At 37.6% G+C, this 18,032-nt stretch overlaps 2 protein-coding genes across 4 annotated transcripts in view; both read right to left on the bottom strand.

Annotated features, from left to right (window-relative positions):
• ADAM32 (ADAM metallopeptidase domain 32) overlaps positions 1-6,038 on the bottom strand; it is a 194,334-nt gene extending 188,296 nt beyond the window's left edge. The window contains exon 1 of one of the 3 annotated variants that reach the window (XM_023214500.2): positions 5,758-6,038. In XM_023214500.2, the coding sequence (XP_023070268.1) occupies positions 5,758-5,815 (58 nt within the window). In that variant the 5' untranslated portion in view covers positions 5,816-6,038. The remainder of the gene's footprint in view (positions 1-5,757) is intronic. The other 2 variants (XM_023214501.1, XM_023214498.1) reach the window with 2 other exon arrangements.
• A 2,522-nt stretch (positions 6,039-8,560) lies between these two features.
• Positions 8,561-18,032, bottom strand: part of ADAM9 (ADAM metallopeptidase domain 9) — a 113,701-nt gene continuing 104,229 nt past the window's right edge. Inside the window, exons 21-22 of the mRNA XM_023214504.2 lie at positions 11,625-11,692; positions 8,561-9,956 (exon numbers count right to left, since the gene is read on the bottom strand). Of these exons, the coding sequence (XP_023070272.1) occupies positions 9,863-9,956; positions 11,625-11,692 (162 nt within the window). The 3' untranslated portion in view covers positions 8,561-9,862. The remainder of the gene's footprint in view (positions 9,957-11,624; positions 11,693-18,032) is intronic.

Below are 18,032 nucleotides of genomic sequence, written 5' to 3'. Positions count from 1 at the left end.
AAGAAAGTATGGGAAACTATTTGTTTTAATCATTGTACCAAGGGAAGCCTTCATAAGGAAAAAAAAAATGCAGAAGCCATAAGAAAGTGTTGATAAACTTAGCACAAAAATCAGGATATCACAAATAAAAAGATCAATAACACATTGAAGAAAACTTGTGCAAGATATAGAAAAAATAAAATGATTAATCTCCAAAATATATAAAAATAGATGATATACATAAATGTATACAATATGCTTTCATCATTTATAATTTACTTCAAAAGGACCATGTATATTTATACATATTTATATCTAAGTGTCTAGAGAAAAGTCCAGAAAGAGCACCATCAAACTGATAAAACAGTCGTTTTCTTTAAAAGTATAGTAAAATTGACAACCAGGAAAGATGGTAATGTATAGGGCAGCCTCTTTTACTTGATTTTGAATGTAATCACATATTACCAAATAAAAATTATTAACAAGTTTACAATTATTTTTAAAGTTCCAGGATTTAGATCCAGAAATCTGTATGTTTAGAAATATCCAGAGATTATTCTGAAGCAAAGCCAAATTTGGCCTCAACTATCCCACTTTAGGAAAAGACTGATACATAAATGCGTATGTCACTTCAAAAATCTAGTAGGTATCACAGTTTTTACACTAAATTTAGGCAAAGCCTCAGAATCATTTTCAACAAAACATTGTAGGTAGTCACTGCCACTCCATCAGATGTCAGCGTTTCCCAACTTGTTCTTTTCTTTTTTTTTTTTTTTTTTTTGTTGTTGTTGTTGTTGTTGTTGAGACAGAATCTTGCTCTGTCGCCCAGGCTGGAGTGCGGTGGCATGATATTGGCTTACTGCAACCTCTGCCTCCCAGGTTTAAGTAATTCTCCTGCCTCAGCTGGGATTACAGGCATGTGTCCCCACGACCAGCTAATTTTTGTATTTTTTTGGTAGAGATGGGGTTTCACCATGTTGGCCAGGCTGGTCCTGAACTCCTGGCCTCAAGTGATCCACCCGCCTCGGCCTCCAAAAGTGCTGGAATTACAAGCACAAGCCACCATTCCCAGCCTCTTCCCAATTTGTTCTATGTCAAGGCAATCCCAGTCAAAATTCCAGCAAGCTATTTTGTGGATATCAACCAACATATTCTACTGTTTACATGAGGAGGTAAAAGACCCAGAATAGCCAATTCATTATTGGGGCATAACAAAGTCCAGAAGAGGAAATGGACATACCTATACCATTGGGCCTAACATTTTCCTTTGTAAGTACATATCCAAGAGAAATGAAAACATATGTCCACACAAAAACTGGTACATGAATGTTCCTAGCAGCATTATTCCTAACAGCCAAAAGTTGGAAACAATCAAATGTCCATCAACTGATGAATCAGTAAACAAACGGGTGAATATATACAATGAAATATTATTCAGTCACAAAAAGGAATGAACTTCTAGTGCATTCTACAATAGAAATGAACCTTGAAAACATTATGCAAGTGAAATAAGCCAGACAGAAAAGGTCATGTTTTGTATGATTCCATTTATACCCAGAATAGGTAAATCCAAAGGGACAGTGGTTGCCAGGTAAATCCAAAGCAGATCAGTGGCTGCCAGGGGCTGGAAGGAGGAGGACATGAGGAGTGATTGCTCAATGTGAAAATGCCATCCCCAAATTGCTGAGCAAGACCCCTCAGCTGACGGGACCATCAGCAGTTTGGAGTTGGCATTTTCCTTTGAAAGTTTAAATTCTCTCTTCTGAGTTATAATAAAAGAGACAGCCAGGATTTCTTGCACTTGTAGTTATGCATATAATTTATAATATGACAGCATTAATAACAGAAGTTCTCATTCATTGCTAGGGGGAATGCAAATGGTACAGCCACTTTGGAAGACAGTTTGGCAGTTTCTTTAAAAACTAAATATACACTTATCATATGATCCAGCAATAGCATTTCTTGGTATTTACCCAAATGAGTTGAAAACTTATGTCCACACAAAAACCTGCACATAGATGTTTATAGAAGCTTTATTCATAACTGCCAAAGCTTAGAAGCAACCAAGATGTCATTTGGTAGGTAAATGGATAAATAAACTGTGGTAGATCCAGACAATTGAATATTATTCAGCACTGAAAATAAATAAGCGACCGGGCGCAGTGGCTCATACCTGTAATCCTAGCACTTTGGGAAGCCAAGGCAGGTGGATCACTTGAAGTCAGGAGTTCGAAACCAGCCTGCTCAACATACTGAAACCTCATCTCTACCAAAAATACAAAAAAATTAGCTGGGCATGGTAGCAGGCACCTGTAATCCCAGCTATTTGGGAGGCTGAGGCAGGAAAATTGCTTGAAACCAGGAGGTGGAGGTTGCAGTGAGCCAAGATCCTGCCACTGCATTCCAGCCTGGGCAACAGAGTAAGACTCCATCTCAAAAAAACAATTAAATAAATAAATAAGCTATCAAGCCATGAAAAGGCATGGGAGAACCTTAAATGCACATTATTAAGTAAAAAAAAATTCCATCCAAAATGGCTACATATTATATGATTTCAAATACTTGACATTCTGGAAAAGGCAAAACTATGAGGACTAATGAGATGAGTTGTTGCCAGCGGCAGTGGGGAGGGAGGGATAAATAAGCAGAACACACGGGATTTGTAGGGTGGTGAAACTATTCTGTATAATACTACAATGGTGGATGCATGTCATTGTACATTGTCAAAACCACAGAATGTGCAACGTGGAGAATGAACCCTAATGCAAACTGTGGACTTTGGATGATAACAATGTGTCAGTGCAGGCTCAGTTGTAACAAATGGATCCATGGTGCCAGATGTTGATAGTGGGAGAAATGCATATTTGGGAACAGGGGCTATATGGGAACTCTTTCAGCTCAATTATGCTATGAACCTAAAACTGCTCTAAAAAATAAAGTTTATTAATATTTTTAATTTTATTTTATTTTTTGAGATGGAATTTTGCTTTTGTCACCCAGGCTGGAGTGTGATGGTGCCATCTCAGCTCACTGTAACTCCCGCCTCCTGGGTTCAACCAATTCTCCTGCCTCAGCTTCCTGAGTAGCTGGAATTACAGGCACGTGCCACCACATCTGTAATTTTTATATTTTTAGTAGAGACGGTCGGGGCTTCGCCATATTGGCCAGGCTGGTCTTGAACTCCTGACATCAGGTGATCCACCCTCCTCAGCCTCCCAAAGTGCTGGGGTTACAGGCATGAGCTATTATGCCCAGCCCTATTAATATTTTTTAAATGGTTAGATGGAAATTTTATTTTACAAAAATTTAAATTTTTTTTAAAAAATAATACATTCAAAAATACATGGATAACATACCAGAGTTCAAGATAGATAATGGATTAATACAGCATGCTAAGAAAAGTTCATTGTTATGTTCTACATTGCAACTAAACTTCACCATTGCTCAACTTTTGTTGTAGTACACAAAGAATACATACCTTCAATGATCTGAAAAAAGGTATTAAGGTATTTCTTCCTTTTCCAACTATATAGGCTAGATTTTCTTCAGATATTTCACACAAAATATACAGCAACAGATTGACTGCAGAAGCAGAAATGAGAAGTAGCTGTCTTCTATTAAAGCAGACATTAAAGAGATTCACAAAAATGTTGCTCTTCTCATATTTTTTGTTTTGGAAAATATAGTTATTTTTATTTTGAAAATGTGATACGTATGTTAACATGTAAAAGACATATTACTTTCCTTTTTTTTTTTTTTGAGACAGAGCCTCCCTCTGTCACCCAGGCTAGAGTGTAATGGCACGACCTGCTTCACTGTAATCTCCACCTCCCCGGTTCAAGTAATTCTCCTGCCTCAGCCTCCTGAGTATCTGGGATTACAGGCACGCACCACCACACCTGGCTAATTTTTTTTTTTTTTGTATTTTAGTAGCGATGGGGTTTCACCATGTTGGCCAGGCTGATCTAGAACTCCTTGACCTCACTCAGGTGATCCACTTGCTTCAGCCTCCCAAAGTGCTGGGATTTCAGGCGTGAGCCACCACACCTGGCCATTACTTTCATTTTTAGTGAATGAGATACACATTCTTACATTTCTACTTTAATTTCCAATATGTTAAACATTGATATAAATCCACATAAACAAAAGCTCTTTGAGAATCTCAATAATTGTTCATGTATAAGAGAGTTCTGAACCCAAAAACTTTGACAATCACTGCATTAAAGTTTTGTACGTTATGAACTGAATGTATCCCACAAAAATCTATGTTGAATCCCTAACCCCCAAGGTGACAGTATTTGGTTATGGTCTTTGGGAGGTAACCAGGGTTTCAGGCATAGAGCGGGACCCTCATGATGAGATTCGTGCCCTGATCAGACATCAGAGAATTTGCTCCTGCTCTCTCTTTCCTTGTACACAAAGAAAAGGTCCTGTGAGTATGCAGGGAGAAGGTAGCTGTTTACAAGCCAGGAAGAGAACCCTCACCCCAGTCTAACCAGGCTGACACCCTGGCCTTGACCACACCTCTGCTACGCTGCAGAGGTAATTGTGGCAGGATAGGAAGAAGAGTAGGAAGAGTTCTCAAAAATTTACGTATCACCAGGGAGGCTTACATGCAAGTAAAATGTTCTGATATGCCCTTATTTTCCTCCTCTTATTACATACTATTCTGAATCTTGTCAGCCAGAGTCAGTACATGGCCTGTCTTACTTCCTCCCTCTCCACAGTGTTCCATTTGCATTGTTTGGAGGTAACCACAGTTTATTTAGCAGTTCTCTTACTAATGAACTTTTATAGTTTTTCAATCACTTTGCTGTTAAGTACTATATTAGTCAGCTCCCACTGCCATAACAAAATAGTGTAGACTGCATGGCTTAAACAACAGAAATTTAGTTTCCTCATAGTTCTGGGGAACTATGAGCTGGAGTCTCCCTCTGTTGCCCACTGTTGCCCACTGCACTCCAGCCTGGGCAACAGAAGGGACTGGGTCACACAAAAAATTTTTTTTTAATTTTTTTTTTTTTTTTTTTGAGACGGAGTTTCGTTGTCGCCCAGGCTGGAGTGCAGTGGCCGGATCTCAGCTCACTGCAAGCTCTGCCTCCCGGGTTTATGCCATTCTCCTGCCTCAGCCTCCGGAGTAGCTGGGACTACAGGCGCCCGCCACCTCGCCCGGCTAGTTTTTTTTTTTTTTGTATTTTTTAGTAGAGACGGGGTTTCACCGTGTTAGCCAGGATAGTCTCGATCTCTCGACCTCATGATCCACCCGTCTCGGCCTCCCAAAGTGCTGGGATTACAGGCTTGAGCCACCGCGCCCGGCCTTTTTTAATTTTTAAAAAGAAGACAGGATCTCTGTCGCCCAGGCTGGAATGCAGTGGGGGCGATCTTGGCTCACTGCAGCCTCCACCTCCTGGACTCACGTGGTCCTCCTCCCTCAGCCTCCCCGGTAGCTGGGACCACCACCTCGGAACATTTTAAAAATTTTTTTTTTTTTTTTAGAGATGGGGTCTTGCTGTGTTGCCCAAGCTGGTCTCCAACTCCGAGATCAAACAATCAGCTCGCCTCAGCCTCCCAAAGCCCTAGAATTACAGGTGTGAGCCCTGGTGCTGGGTCCTGAGTCGCTTCTCCATCCGGACGGGGCGCCTAATCCCCTGGAAAAGGCCCCGTTGCCAAGGTGACAGGACCAAAGGGACCCAGGCAAGGAGGGCCCCGGGCTTTGCAGGGAGTCAGGCCGCAGTGTGAGGAGCGTCCGGACTAGTGTCAGGGTCTGGGCTGGCTCACCGGGTCTTGACGCCAGGAGGCCGCAGAGCCGGGCCAGCAGCAACCAGAGGCGGAACATGGTGCCAGCGGGAAGCCGTTGGGACGCCGGGAGTTGCCGGGGACGCGCGGATGCCGGGGGCCGCTCCCCGCGCGTTCATGGGACAGCGTTCTCCGGAGGCCCCGGAGCCCGGGGTGCTCTCGGTGTTCAGCGTCCGGAACACTAAGAGCCCGCGGCGGGTGCCCCGAGGCTAAAACCTCCAGCTCCCTTAGCTGCGCACCCCGCTGCGTGGTTGCTGGAGCCACGGACCACCACCCAGCGCCCTCTGTGGCGATCGTGCTCGCAGTCCTCCACTAACTTTTCGCTTTGTGTTGATGGACCTTAAGAACTGACACACTTATTCACAGTCAGCGTGTGCTCTTCTACACCAGACACTTCCCAGTTGCTTTTTTTTGTTTTTGAGACGGGGGTGCTCACTATTCTGCCCAGGCTGGTCTCGAACTCCTGGGTTCAAGCGATCCTCCCTCCTCAATTGCCTGAGTAGCTGGGATTACAGGCACTTCCTAGGTCCCTTCAAAAGCGAATGTGTAATGCTTTCTGAATTAAAATCTATATACACACCCAAATATATATTCATATTTACCAAACCTGTTTCTAATATTTTTTCAAAACTAGCCAGATGTGTGAATATTCCAAAAAAGGAAGAGTGAGCCGCTTTTCAATATGAAACGCCAGCTCTTCATATTTTTGAAGAGCGCCAGCTGCATTTTTTCCCCACTGACGCTGCCCAAATGGACTTCATAACCAGACTTTTTCCGCCAGTCTGGTTCTCCGCAGGCCATTGGCTAAAACTCATGTGATGTCATTCTATCGTTCAGAAACTTCTCAGTGCAATAAATACTCATTTCATGTAGTGAAAGAGATAGAGAAGATTCTTGCCCACAATTACAGTACTTACATTTCAGTAGAAAATTCTAGCCAAGTGCCTCAGGATAGCAATTTTTCTGAACTCAGACCGGAACCTGCCACTTAATTTCTCCTATCCCCAGTGCTTTGGCAGCTCTGACTTTGGGTCTTTCCTAAACAATGCGTTATTCCCTGGAACTGCAATGCCTCCTCCTTCCCAGCCTCACACCAGGTCTCCATCTGTATGCATTAGCTTTTCATTCTTTTCAAATCCCAAAGAATGGATTAATTTCTCATACTATGTAATAGGCCAACACATAAACTAAAAGCCCTCATGAGAACAGAAAAATCTCACTTGGGGAATTAACACATTTAAAATGAAGCTGTGATTTTTATGGATGCAAGCAATTTCAACAGGGAAATCGACAGCTGAAATTAATAACATGAACGAAAACAAGGCAACAGGCAGGTGCGGTGGCTCACACCTGTAATCCCAGCACTTAGGAAGGATGAGGTGGGTGGATCACCAGAGGTCAGGAGTTCAAAACCAGCCTGGTCAACATGGTGAAATCCCGTCTCTACTAACAAATACAAAAATTAGCCGGGCGTAGTGGTGGGCGCCTGAAATCCCAGCTACTCGGGGAGGCTGAGGAAGGAGAATCGCTTGAGCCCAGGAAGTAGAGGTTGCAGTGAGCCAAGATTGTGCCATTGCACTCCAGCCTGGGTGACAAGAGCAAAACTCCATTTCGGCTGGGTGGAGGAGTAGTGGAATAAGGCAACAAAAAAATACACTGAGTTTGTATCTCAATAGGAACAGCCAATGCTAAGCTAACGTTGATTTTAGGCAGCTGCTGAGCCACAGCTAGTTTCACCTTGCTTTGAAACAAACAGAAGAGCAATTACAGTAAATGCTTCAACTCATCAATTAGTGGTAAGTATTCTGAATGAATTTCTGGTTCTTATATTATTTTGTTCTTTCTTACTCCCCAACCTTTCGGTTTGTATCTTTAATAGGATTGATTTTGTATTGTTCTTGTGTGTATGGCTCTCTTCATAACAGAGGATGTGCTTCTAAAAGTCAGGAAACATATCCTATCCAGAACTTAGATATCACAGTACCTAATACAGTGTCTGAAAAATGGTAGGTTTTAGTAAACATTTATGAAATTTAATGAAATCTGATTTGGGTTTAGAAAACCCAAGTTGTGCTTAACTCTATGGTTGCAGACACAGGAGAAAGGGAGAATGCAATACTCTGAACAAGGTCAGTTTGACATACAGAGTCAAATGGAGATGTCAAATTTGCATAATTTATCCTTTTTTTTTTTTTTTTTTGAAGATAGAAAGGACATCCTTTACTATTTTCAAATTTTGAAGTGGCATCCATGACCAAGAAAGTAAAAAACATAAAGTATATTAAAAAGTATATAAAAGTAAAAGAAGTTCAGATCCAATAGTCTTTTTAAAAACTTTCTTAACTAGTCAAAGATCCAAAGAACTATTTAATTCCAAGTGTTAAGTTACATAGTTAATACATTACCAACTGTAAAATTTCAATGATATGCATTACAATTGCAAAAATTGAGGCTACATGAGTGAACGGCATAAACGTTTGAGTCTTATATGAATTCATTCAGAGATTTAAAATGAAATGATGGACCTTCATTTGAGATTGCCCACAATATTTAATATGTATACTTGATTGTTAAAATAACATGCTGTCTTTAGAAAACTGAAATTTTTGCCTCCTTCAAAACTAATCTGTTCTCCAAAAGCCACTGTGCACACTTTGGCAAAAGTCTGACAATTAGTGAGATAATATCTATAAAAGTTTGACTAGAATTTTTATTTAAAATTATAACTTTTTAATTAATAAGATTATAAATAGTTGAGTAGAAAGCTAGTAGGAGACACAAAAGAGAGAATTTCAAGTATTTTATTTATTGTAAATGTTGTATTTGTATATGTATATATACACAAACCAAAAACACTTTTAAAAAACTAATGAAATTCCATTAATAAACCTATTATTAAACTTTATTATGAAAGGTTATGAAAAAAATTTTAGTGCTTAAAATTTTACTATCCATACCATTTCTGCCACAGTAAAAATTCATTTTTAACACAGCTAAGATGATAACTCATAAATACCACAGTAACTTTTTTGTACGTATTTAAGAAAACCATTTCTTCCTTCTTTCTCCAGCCTAATTTCTATGAAAATATTAGTGCCTAATATTTTACATGACCCAGTACACCTTAGTAAATGTAAACATTCTAAATGATTTAATAGCAAGCTTGAAAGTTCAGATTTTAAAGTGCTCATGAAATTCTCAAGTGGTTTTGTAACAGTTCAATTGATTGAAGATTTTATAATTGTTCCTGCTTTATTATAGCCATGAATCAACAACATAATTGATTAGATGTATTAAATACTTCGTACCTTAAAGCTTATAATTTATTTAAAATAGTGCTATTGTGAAAGAATGTCATGCTTTAACATGATTCATAATAGAAATTCTAATATTAAATTAGTTTCTCTAAGAGTTATTATCTATAGCTGAAAGGTCATAAAAACGGAAGCGAGTAACTGCGTGAATACACACACCCTCTTTTAGTATACTCTGTACTTTCAAAATATTATGACATCTTAATTGTGGTCCTTGTGCATTCTTTTGAAGACAACATTTGCTTATTCATGTAGTGAATGACAAGATTCTAGGGTATGATGATTATTAATTCGTGCATGATGAAAAATATTAGATATTATTGGCAGCTGATTAGTCAGTTTTCACAGGTATTAGATCACATGTTCAATCAGGAACTACATTAATGATAACTAAGGTAAAAAATTCAGAATAACATTTAAACACATAATGACAAAAATCTTACACCAATAGTTAATTTGAGAATCACTGCAATAACATGTTCAAAATAACGTAATCCATGATTAGTGCATTAACCTCACTGATGACTGAATAAGACTTATTCAATGATGGAAACGGAAATGTTATTGTAAATTCCCTGGCTTTACTGAATTTCCTTGTATTTCTCAACTCTCACAATCAGTTTCTGTTCTTCTGTGTTAGTAAAGTCTGTTTTGTGGTATTTTGTTTTCATTCATAGTTTCAACAGGAAGAAAGGCTTTTCAAGAAAACATCAAGGAAAAAAAAGTATTAGCTCAGTTCCCTGAAGACATTTGCAAAAAGAAGGTTAAAAAAATCAAGTGAGGGAACTATATAAAGGAGGTGCAGGAGCAGGACGGGCAGGAATTAAGTTTCCCTGAGATGATACTTTCGGTTGTGGTGGAGGTGGCCTGTTAGGGGAAAAGAGATAGTTAATAGCATGTTTAGACTGGGTGAAATAATGCCATATTCATTACAAGTTGAACATAACACCATCCTCAACATCTCTGACAATAGGAAAGGGTACTTTACATTCTGAGATCAGTATTAAGGTGATATTCAATGGCTAAAGGGCTCCAATTAGAGTCTAAAATGGAATAACTACTTTAAATAATATTACTCCATAATCAACAATGTTGTATGAAGTTTCTAGTTTACGTTTTTTTTTTCAAAAAAAAAAAAAGCACATGAAATGGTAAAGATAAACTGTAAAAGACACCAAGTGATCAAGCACTTGCCTGTGTTGTTAGAATTTGAGGGCAGCAAATTACTGCTAGGTTTAAACCTAGCTGTTTATAGCTCCCTCAACATGAGATCCACTCTGAGAATTAAAAGTATTATGACTTCTATACCAGGTGTCCATCTCAAACCTCATACTTCCACCTGTGGACAGCCTCTCCTAACCCCATCATCCAATTCTAGTACACCTCTACTCCAATAACACATTAGAACACTACCTGGTGAATGTCTCCCTCATAATTTATATACTCTTCCCCTGATCCTCAGTTGGATTTCAATGTATTCTTACTGTATAATAAAGATTACATATGAAGATAGTCCTCAGAGTTGCAATGCAGCTGTAATTTGAAAGACTTTTGGGGGATGGGAGGGTCACATGCATTTTACGTGATACAAAATGAAGTAATAAATTATCTTCCTTCCTGATGATTTTAAGCCCATCCATTGAGTCATTTCAGTTCTTGTGTTTTTCAGTTCTAGAATTTGCATTGATTCTTTAAGTTTTTAGTTCTGTGGTGAAATTCTCAATACTGACTTTTAATTCCATGACATCATAGTTATTTTAAAGTCCATGTCTATTTACTGGATACCCTCTCAGTCTGTTTCTATGGCCTATTGTTTTTTGGTTTTAGTCATATTTTCTTTTACACTTGGCTTTTTTTGATCATGAGCAAAACATAAGAAATTCTAGAAATCAGTTGAAGGTCTAGTCCACTCTTACTTCTGGGTCCCAGCACAGAACCTGAGATGTTTGCTCGGGTGCCTCCTCTTTGGCAGGATTCCAAATTTTGTCCAATCTGCCCTGTGAGTTTGTAGAATGCTCTCCTCAGCTTCCTAGCCTGTCTATTGTCAGAACAGGTAAACTCATTTAGGAAGGAAAAGTGGCCCCCAAAGCTGGGACCATTTCTAGATTTCCTTCCTCTCCTGACCTTACCCCCACAATTCCTCACTTCTTTAGTCTTCTATGCCTTCAAACACATATTTTCTTATATTGTCCAGCTTTTTTTAGCTGTTTTTGACAGGAAGGGTGTTCTAACCCACCTGGTTTCCAACTGCTGGTTATCTCAAAGGCCCTTGCTTCTAAATCTTATGCACATGAAAGCTGTGGCAGCAGAATCTATGCCTTGCTCAAGCTTCTTTAATATTTCATTTTGACCCTGTACCAATATGATAAAATTTATATAAAAGTTATTTTAAAATCTTTCTGCAAATCATGTTCTTGTAAACTGTTGACAATAAATACCTTTCACTAAATTACATTAAAATACAGGGGAAATTATTAGACATTAACCCCTAGGTCTTATTCTGGTCAAAAAAACATAAGCAAATTTTCTTCTGACCTTGATGGGAACTGCTGAGGTTGCTTGGCTGCATAAGTTGGTACTGGAAATCTGTTTGCATATATAGGCTAAAAAGAAAAATATAGTAAGGTTATTACCACTATGTGCTCATAAATATGATTTCTACATAAAAGAAATCTCTATATTTAAAATCAATAAACAGACTACAGGTGAATATTCCTTAATGGAAATGCTTAGAGCCAGAAGAGATTCAAATTTCAGATTTTTTTCCAATTTTGGAATATTTGCACATACATAATCAGATATTTTGGGGATAGGATCCAAGTCTAAACAGAAAAGTCATTGATGTTTCATACAGGCCTCATACATATAACCTCAGAGTAATTTTATACAATATTTTTAAAAATTTTGTGCATAAAACAATGTCTGTGTATGCTGAGTCATCAGAAAGCAAAGGTGTCACTCAGCCCCTCATGTGGACAATCTGTGGTTGTTTGGCATCACCATCACTCCTGACTCTGAATTTATATACTACTGGTAAGCAATCATGTTCTTAGATTTATTCACATATAAGTACTCAACAGTGCGTTTTGACTACAACTCGTCACATTAGGGCAGGTATGGAATTTTCCACCTGTGGCATCATGTTGGTGGCTCAGAAAGTTTTGGGTTTTGGAGATTTTCGATTTTCAGATTAGGGGTGCTCAACCTGTATTTATTTATAATGCTGTGAATTATAGCATTATAATGCTATAAAATATTTTGCTTATTTGACATATCTTTACCACTAAATGTGGAATACTTAATTGTTTAAGGCATTTTTTTTAAATTCAGTAATACCAAAGTGCTATGATCTTGGTTCAAACCAACTATATTAGTTAAAAGGTAACATATTTCCTATGTCAATGTATTTTAAATAAAATCTTCCAAAATGTATTGCCAAACCTATACAGTATCTAACTAATACTATAAATACCACTCAGCTAGAATCCTTGATTTTGGAATTCATTATATTCTTCCTTGATGAAGTAGCTGAAGTTTACGACAAAATGAAACTGTATAACTTAGCCTCAATAAGAAAGTAAAAGTAACATTTTTCACATATCACATTATGTTAGAAGACCTTAGGAAAGATCAGATGGAATTACTAAATCAATAAGGAAGTGATCTTGACCAAGATGTTCTTTACTATCTACTGTTAAAAGTTCTATGTTCTTTACTATATGACTGGCAGAGAATGCAGAGTGGTGGTGAAGACCTTGAACACCCTCTGGCTTCTACCACAGAACAGGTGGTCTATCATCTGTAATTTTTTTCACCACAGGATGATTTATATGTACTGTGAAAATTGGTGAAAAATGCAACAAAATGTCTCCATCCCTTTCCACAAGCCATAGGAGCAGCACTCTAAAGGGATCCAGTCCCCTTTTGGAATGACAACGTGGTGAGGTGATGGGTATGGGAATTAGCTTGACTGAATCTTACAAGGTATACATAGACCAAAACATCACATTGTGGCCAGGAATGGTGGCTCATGCCTGTAATCACAACACTTTGGAAGGCTGAGGCAGGTGGATCACATGAGGTCAGTAGTTCAAGACCAGCCTGGCCAACATGGCAAAACCCTGTCTCTACAAAGAAATCACCCGGGCATGATGGCGCACGCCTATAATTCCAGCTATTCGGGAGGCTGAGGCAGAAGAATTGCTTGTACCCAGGAGGCAGTGGTTGCAATGAGCCGAGATCATGCCACTGCACTCTAGCCTGTGCAACAGAGTGAGACTCCATCTCAAAAAAAAAAAAAAAAAAATCACACCATACCCCAAAATATACACAATTATTATTTGTCAATTAAATATAAATTAATGAAAACAAGCTAAAGATTACAAGCAAGCAAGGTGCTGGATATGTTAATTAGCTTGATTTAATCATTTCCACATTGTTTACATAAAACATCATGCTGTACCCCATAAACGTACACAACTATGATTTGCCAATTAAAAATAAAATTTAAAAATTTTTAAATCTTTTTTTGGCATTTATTTGACATATATTTTTAAATATATGCAAAGATCTATTTACAAGGAGGCTTGGTGCCACATTTTTTTTATGGTATAAGACTGGAAACAATCTGTTTTTAAATTTCTGGTAAATTTATAAGAGGGAACAGTATGCAGTTATTAAAAAGAATGAAGTACATGTTCACTTCTTGCAAAGAGTAGACCAAATACCCAGAGAAAACTTCCCAGTACAGTACACCTAAAACGCTGCCTAAAATATTTAAAAGGTATTTTGAAACACTTGGCTGGGTTGGTGGGAAGTAAGAAACATCTTACAGGCCAAAAAAAAAACCAAGAAGGTATGAAAGAGTCCAAACAACGGAGTTGCCTTCATCCTGTGAACATCTCCCTATCCTTGGCAGGCAGCAGTATGCGCTTTCAGTAACCCACAGATAAAGGAGGAAAAGCCAGGGCCTGAGCTGGATGGAATGGTGAATACAAGGTCCTATACAAAGCCTAGACATACGAAGGGTGACATCCCCATGGGTTAACTAGAAAAACAAATACCTGCCTCAAGGAAGGCCCGTGGTGATACTGCCCCTGCTAATAGACGGGGAACTTAAAAACCAGTCTCCACTGAGAAATTCTTACCACACACTCATCCTCATAAGAGTTGGGGGACCAGAGTTTATAACATTTGTGTTGTCAAAAAAAAAAAATCAACAAAAATTTCAGTTTAAAGACATCAAAGACTGACCATGCCCCAAGCATCCGGCAAAGAAAAATACTCTCGGTAGAAACCCACTATAATTCAGGACTCAAATATATTTATTTCCAATATAAAGTTCCAAAGGATGTGAGTTTACAATCAACATCACAAGTGCACTAAGAAATAAGGCCATCATGAGAGTCAGCAGAAATAACAAACCCTGAGAACCCGCCAAGGGCATAGATACACCACATAAAGTAGGTGTTTGAATATGCTTTAATAAATAAAAGCTTCAAAATAGATAATAAAACTATAACAAACAATCACAAATAACCAGGCAGATTCGAAACAGAACTAAGTAGAACTACAGGAATGAAATGTACTATAAAACTAGTGAAATTAGACATTCAATGAGTCGGTTAAGTAGAAGATTTGGCATAGTTTAGTACAGACTTAGTGAATATAAGGTAAATCCAATATAATCAGAATGGAATACACAAGAATATTGGAAATAGCAAAGAGAGGTTAAGAAACAGAGAGATAGTAAAAAGTCTAACATGCAAGAAATGAGTGAAAGAGTTAATCAGATAATGAGAGAGGCAATAAAGAAATAATTGCTAAGAATTTGCTAGAATTGAAAAACATAAATCAACTCAGGAAGTCTATTTATCGGCAAAGGAGTTTTTTAAAGTCCACATCTACACCAACTAGTCTACAGATACAGAAGAAAAAGCCACATGGAAAAGATATCATCTACAGCAGAAATTAGAATAACAGACAATGTTTAAATTGCAACAAAGGATGTTAAAATATAGTCTCTTTAAAGTTCTTAGAAAAAAAAAAAAACAGCTGTCAGCCAAAAACATTCTGAAAAGACAAAAACTGAGAGAATTTACTACCAAAATACCTTCGCTAAGGGAACTTCTATAAGATACCCTGTTGAAGTAGATATACCAGAAAAATAAGCTGAGATTCAATAAGGTTGAAAGCAGACAATGAACACATGGGAAAATAGCTAAAGCTCATAGAGCATTTCACATGTGCCACATGCACTTCTCAGTGCTCCACACATACGAATCCCTCTGATTTTCACAAAAGTCATTTGTGATTAGTACTATTACTATTACTATTTTACAGATGAGGAAACAAGTACAGAGAGAGTTTGAGAATCTTGCCTAAAGTCACAGCTTATAAAGTGACAAAGGCAGTACTCAAATTGGGCAGTCTGGCTCACAGTCTATCCTCTTAACAATTAATTTAATTGGTGTATGGTCTCACAAACCTAAACAAACATTTCATAATTCAATAGTCATATCTATATTGTAGAATTTTTAAAAAAGATTTAAAATACTAGACAACAGGCCAGGCGCGGCAGCTCACGCTGTAATCCCAGCACTTTGGGAGGCCAAGGCAGGTGGATCACAAGGTCAGGAGTTCGAGACCAGCCTGGCCAATATGGTGAAACCCCATCTTTACTAAAAAATACAAAAATTAGCTGGGAGTGGTGGCACACACCTGTAGTCCCAGCTACTCAGGAGGCTGAGGCAGGAGAATCGCTTGTTGCAAGAGGCGGAGGCTGCAATGAGCTGAGATGGCGTCACCGCACTCTAGCCTGGGCAACTGAGAAAGACTCTGTCTCCAAAAAAAAAAAAAAAAAGTTTTGAGAGGCTTCCAGAATCTCTAGCCAGGCTGAGTAGCATAAGTCCTCCTTGTATAAAACAAGGCTGCAAAATCTGGGAAAGGCAGCTCATTCTTCAAATGCCAAAATCCCAACAATAAATGACAAATAATACAAAGAAACAGAAACACGGCACATTTAAAAGAACAAACTAAATCTCCAGAAACTGACCCTAAGGAAACAGGTATATATAAATTACCAAAGAATTCAAAAATTACCATTATAATGATGTTCAAAAAATTAAAAGAGAATGCAGAGAGACAACTAAAATAAATCAGGAAAATGATGTATGAACAAAATGAGAATATCAACAAAGAGACAGGAACTATAAAGAAGAACCAAACAACAATTCTGGAGCTGAAAACTGTAATGCTAAATTGAAAGATTCACTGGAAGGATTCAACAACAAACACGATGAGGTAGAAGAAAGTATCAGTGGACTCAAAGACAGTATACTCAAAATCAAAGTGGCAGAGTAGCAAAAAAGGTGAAGAGAAAGGAAAATAAATAGCAACACAAAACCATATGAAAATATAATACTCGATAATAAAGGTAAGCATATAGACAAGTAGAGAATTCTGTAGTACTGTAAGTGTGAAAATCACTTTTAGATCTTGGTAGAACGTTAAAAGCATAGCATAAACAGTAATGAATCTGTGTTGATAAGCAATATAAAAAGAGGTAATTTTGTGTCATCAATTACATAAAGTGGAAGAAGAAGAAATATAAAGGGGTAGAGTTTTTGTGATTGAAGTTATCAGTTTAAAATAGATTGCTATACATTTATAAAATATTTTATGTAATTGCAAAGATATCACAATATATGTACTATAGAATATGCACAAAGGAAAATGAGAATCAAAATATTACTACAAAAAAATAATTTACTGTATATTTCAAAATAGCTAAAAAAGTAGAGTTGGAATGTTCCTAACATAGAAATTATAAATCCTTGAGGTGATGACTATCCCAATTACCCTGATTTGATCATTACACACCATATGCTTGTTTCAAAATATCACACGTACCCCATGTGATATGTGCAACTCTTATGTATCCATAATTGATTTTTTTTAATTAAAAAGAAATACAAAAGGCAGCAAGGGAAGAAGGAAGGGTCAAAAACAAAATAGCAATAGTAAGTCCTTACCTATCAGTAATTCCTTTAAAATGAGTCAGTATTCTGTGCAAATGGAAACCAAGAGAACAAGGATAGCGATACTTACATCAGACAGAATAATGTAACATCAAAAACAATAAAAACAAAGATGAAAAAGGGCATTAATGGTAAAGGGGTCGATTCATCACAAGGATTTAACAATTGTGAATACATATGCAGCCAATTTAGAGTACCTAAATATATAAAGCAAATATTAATTAATCTGGAGGGAGAGCTAAATTGCAACCCAATACTAGTAGGAAACTTCAATACTTCACTTTCAACAACAGATAGATCATCCAGACAACAAACCAGTAAGAAAACATTTGACTCAAACTAGACTTTAAAAAAAACTGATCTAACAAACATATTCCATCCAACAGAAGCAGAATATACATTCTTCTCAAATGCACACAGAACATTCTCCAGGACAGATAATATGTCAAGCTGCAAAACCAGCCTTAACAAATTTTAAAAGACTGACATCAAGTATCTTTTCCAACTACAATATTAGGACTCAAAATCAGTAACTGAAGGAATTTTAGAAAATTCACAAATACAGGAAAATTAAACAACACGCTCCTAAACAACCACTTGGTCAATAGCAGATAACAAGAAATATTTTAAAATACAGCTGATACTTAAGCAACACAGATTTGAACTGCACAGGTATATCTATATGCAGATATTTTTCAACCAAACACAGATTGAAAATACAGTATTCATAACCCACATATATAGACTATATATTTTCCTATATGTGGGTTCTGCAGGGCCAACAGCATGACTTGAGGATAGACAGATTGGGCTATATGCGGGGGTCCTGGAACCAATCCCCAATGTGTACCAAGAAACAACTGAATCTTGAGACAATAAAAATAGAAACACAACATAACAAAAT

The sequence above is a fragment of the Piliocolobus tephrosceles genome, chromosome 7 (assembly GCF_002776525.5).
Source record: "Piliocolobus tephrosceles isolate RC106 chromosome 7, ASM277652v3, whole genome shotgun sequence".
Lineage (NCBI taxonomy): Eukaryota > Metazoa > Chordata > Mammalia > Primates > Cercopithecidae > Piliocolobus > Piliocolobus tephrosceles.
The sequence above is the reverse complement of the archived record's forward strand: the minus strand, read 5'-3'. Positions and strand labels throughout refer to the sequence as shown.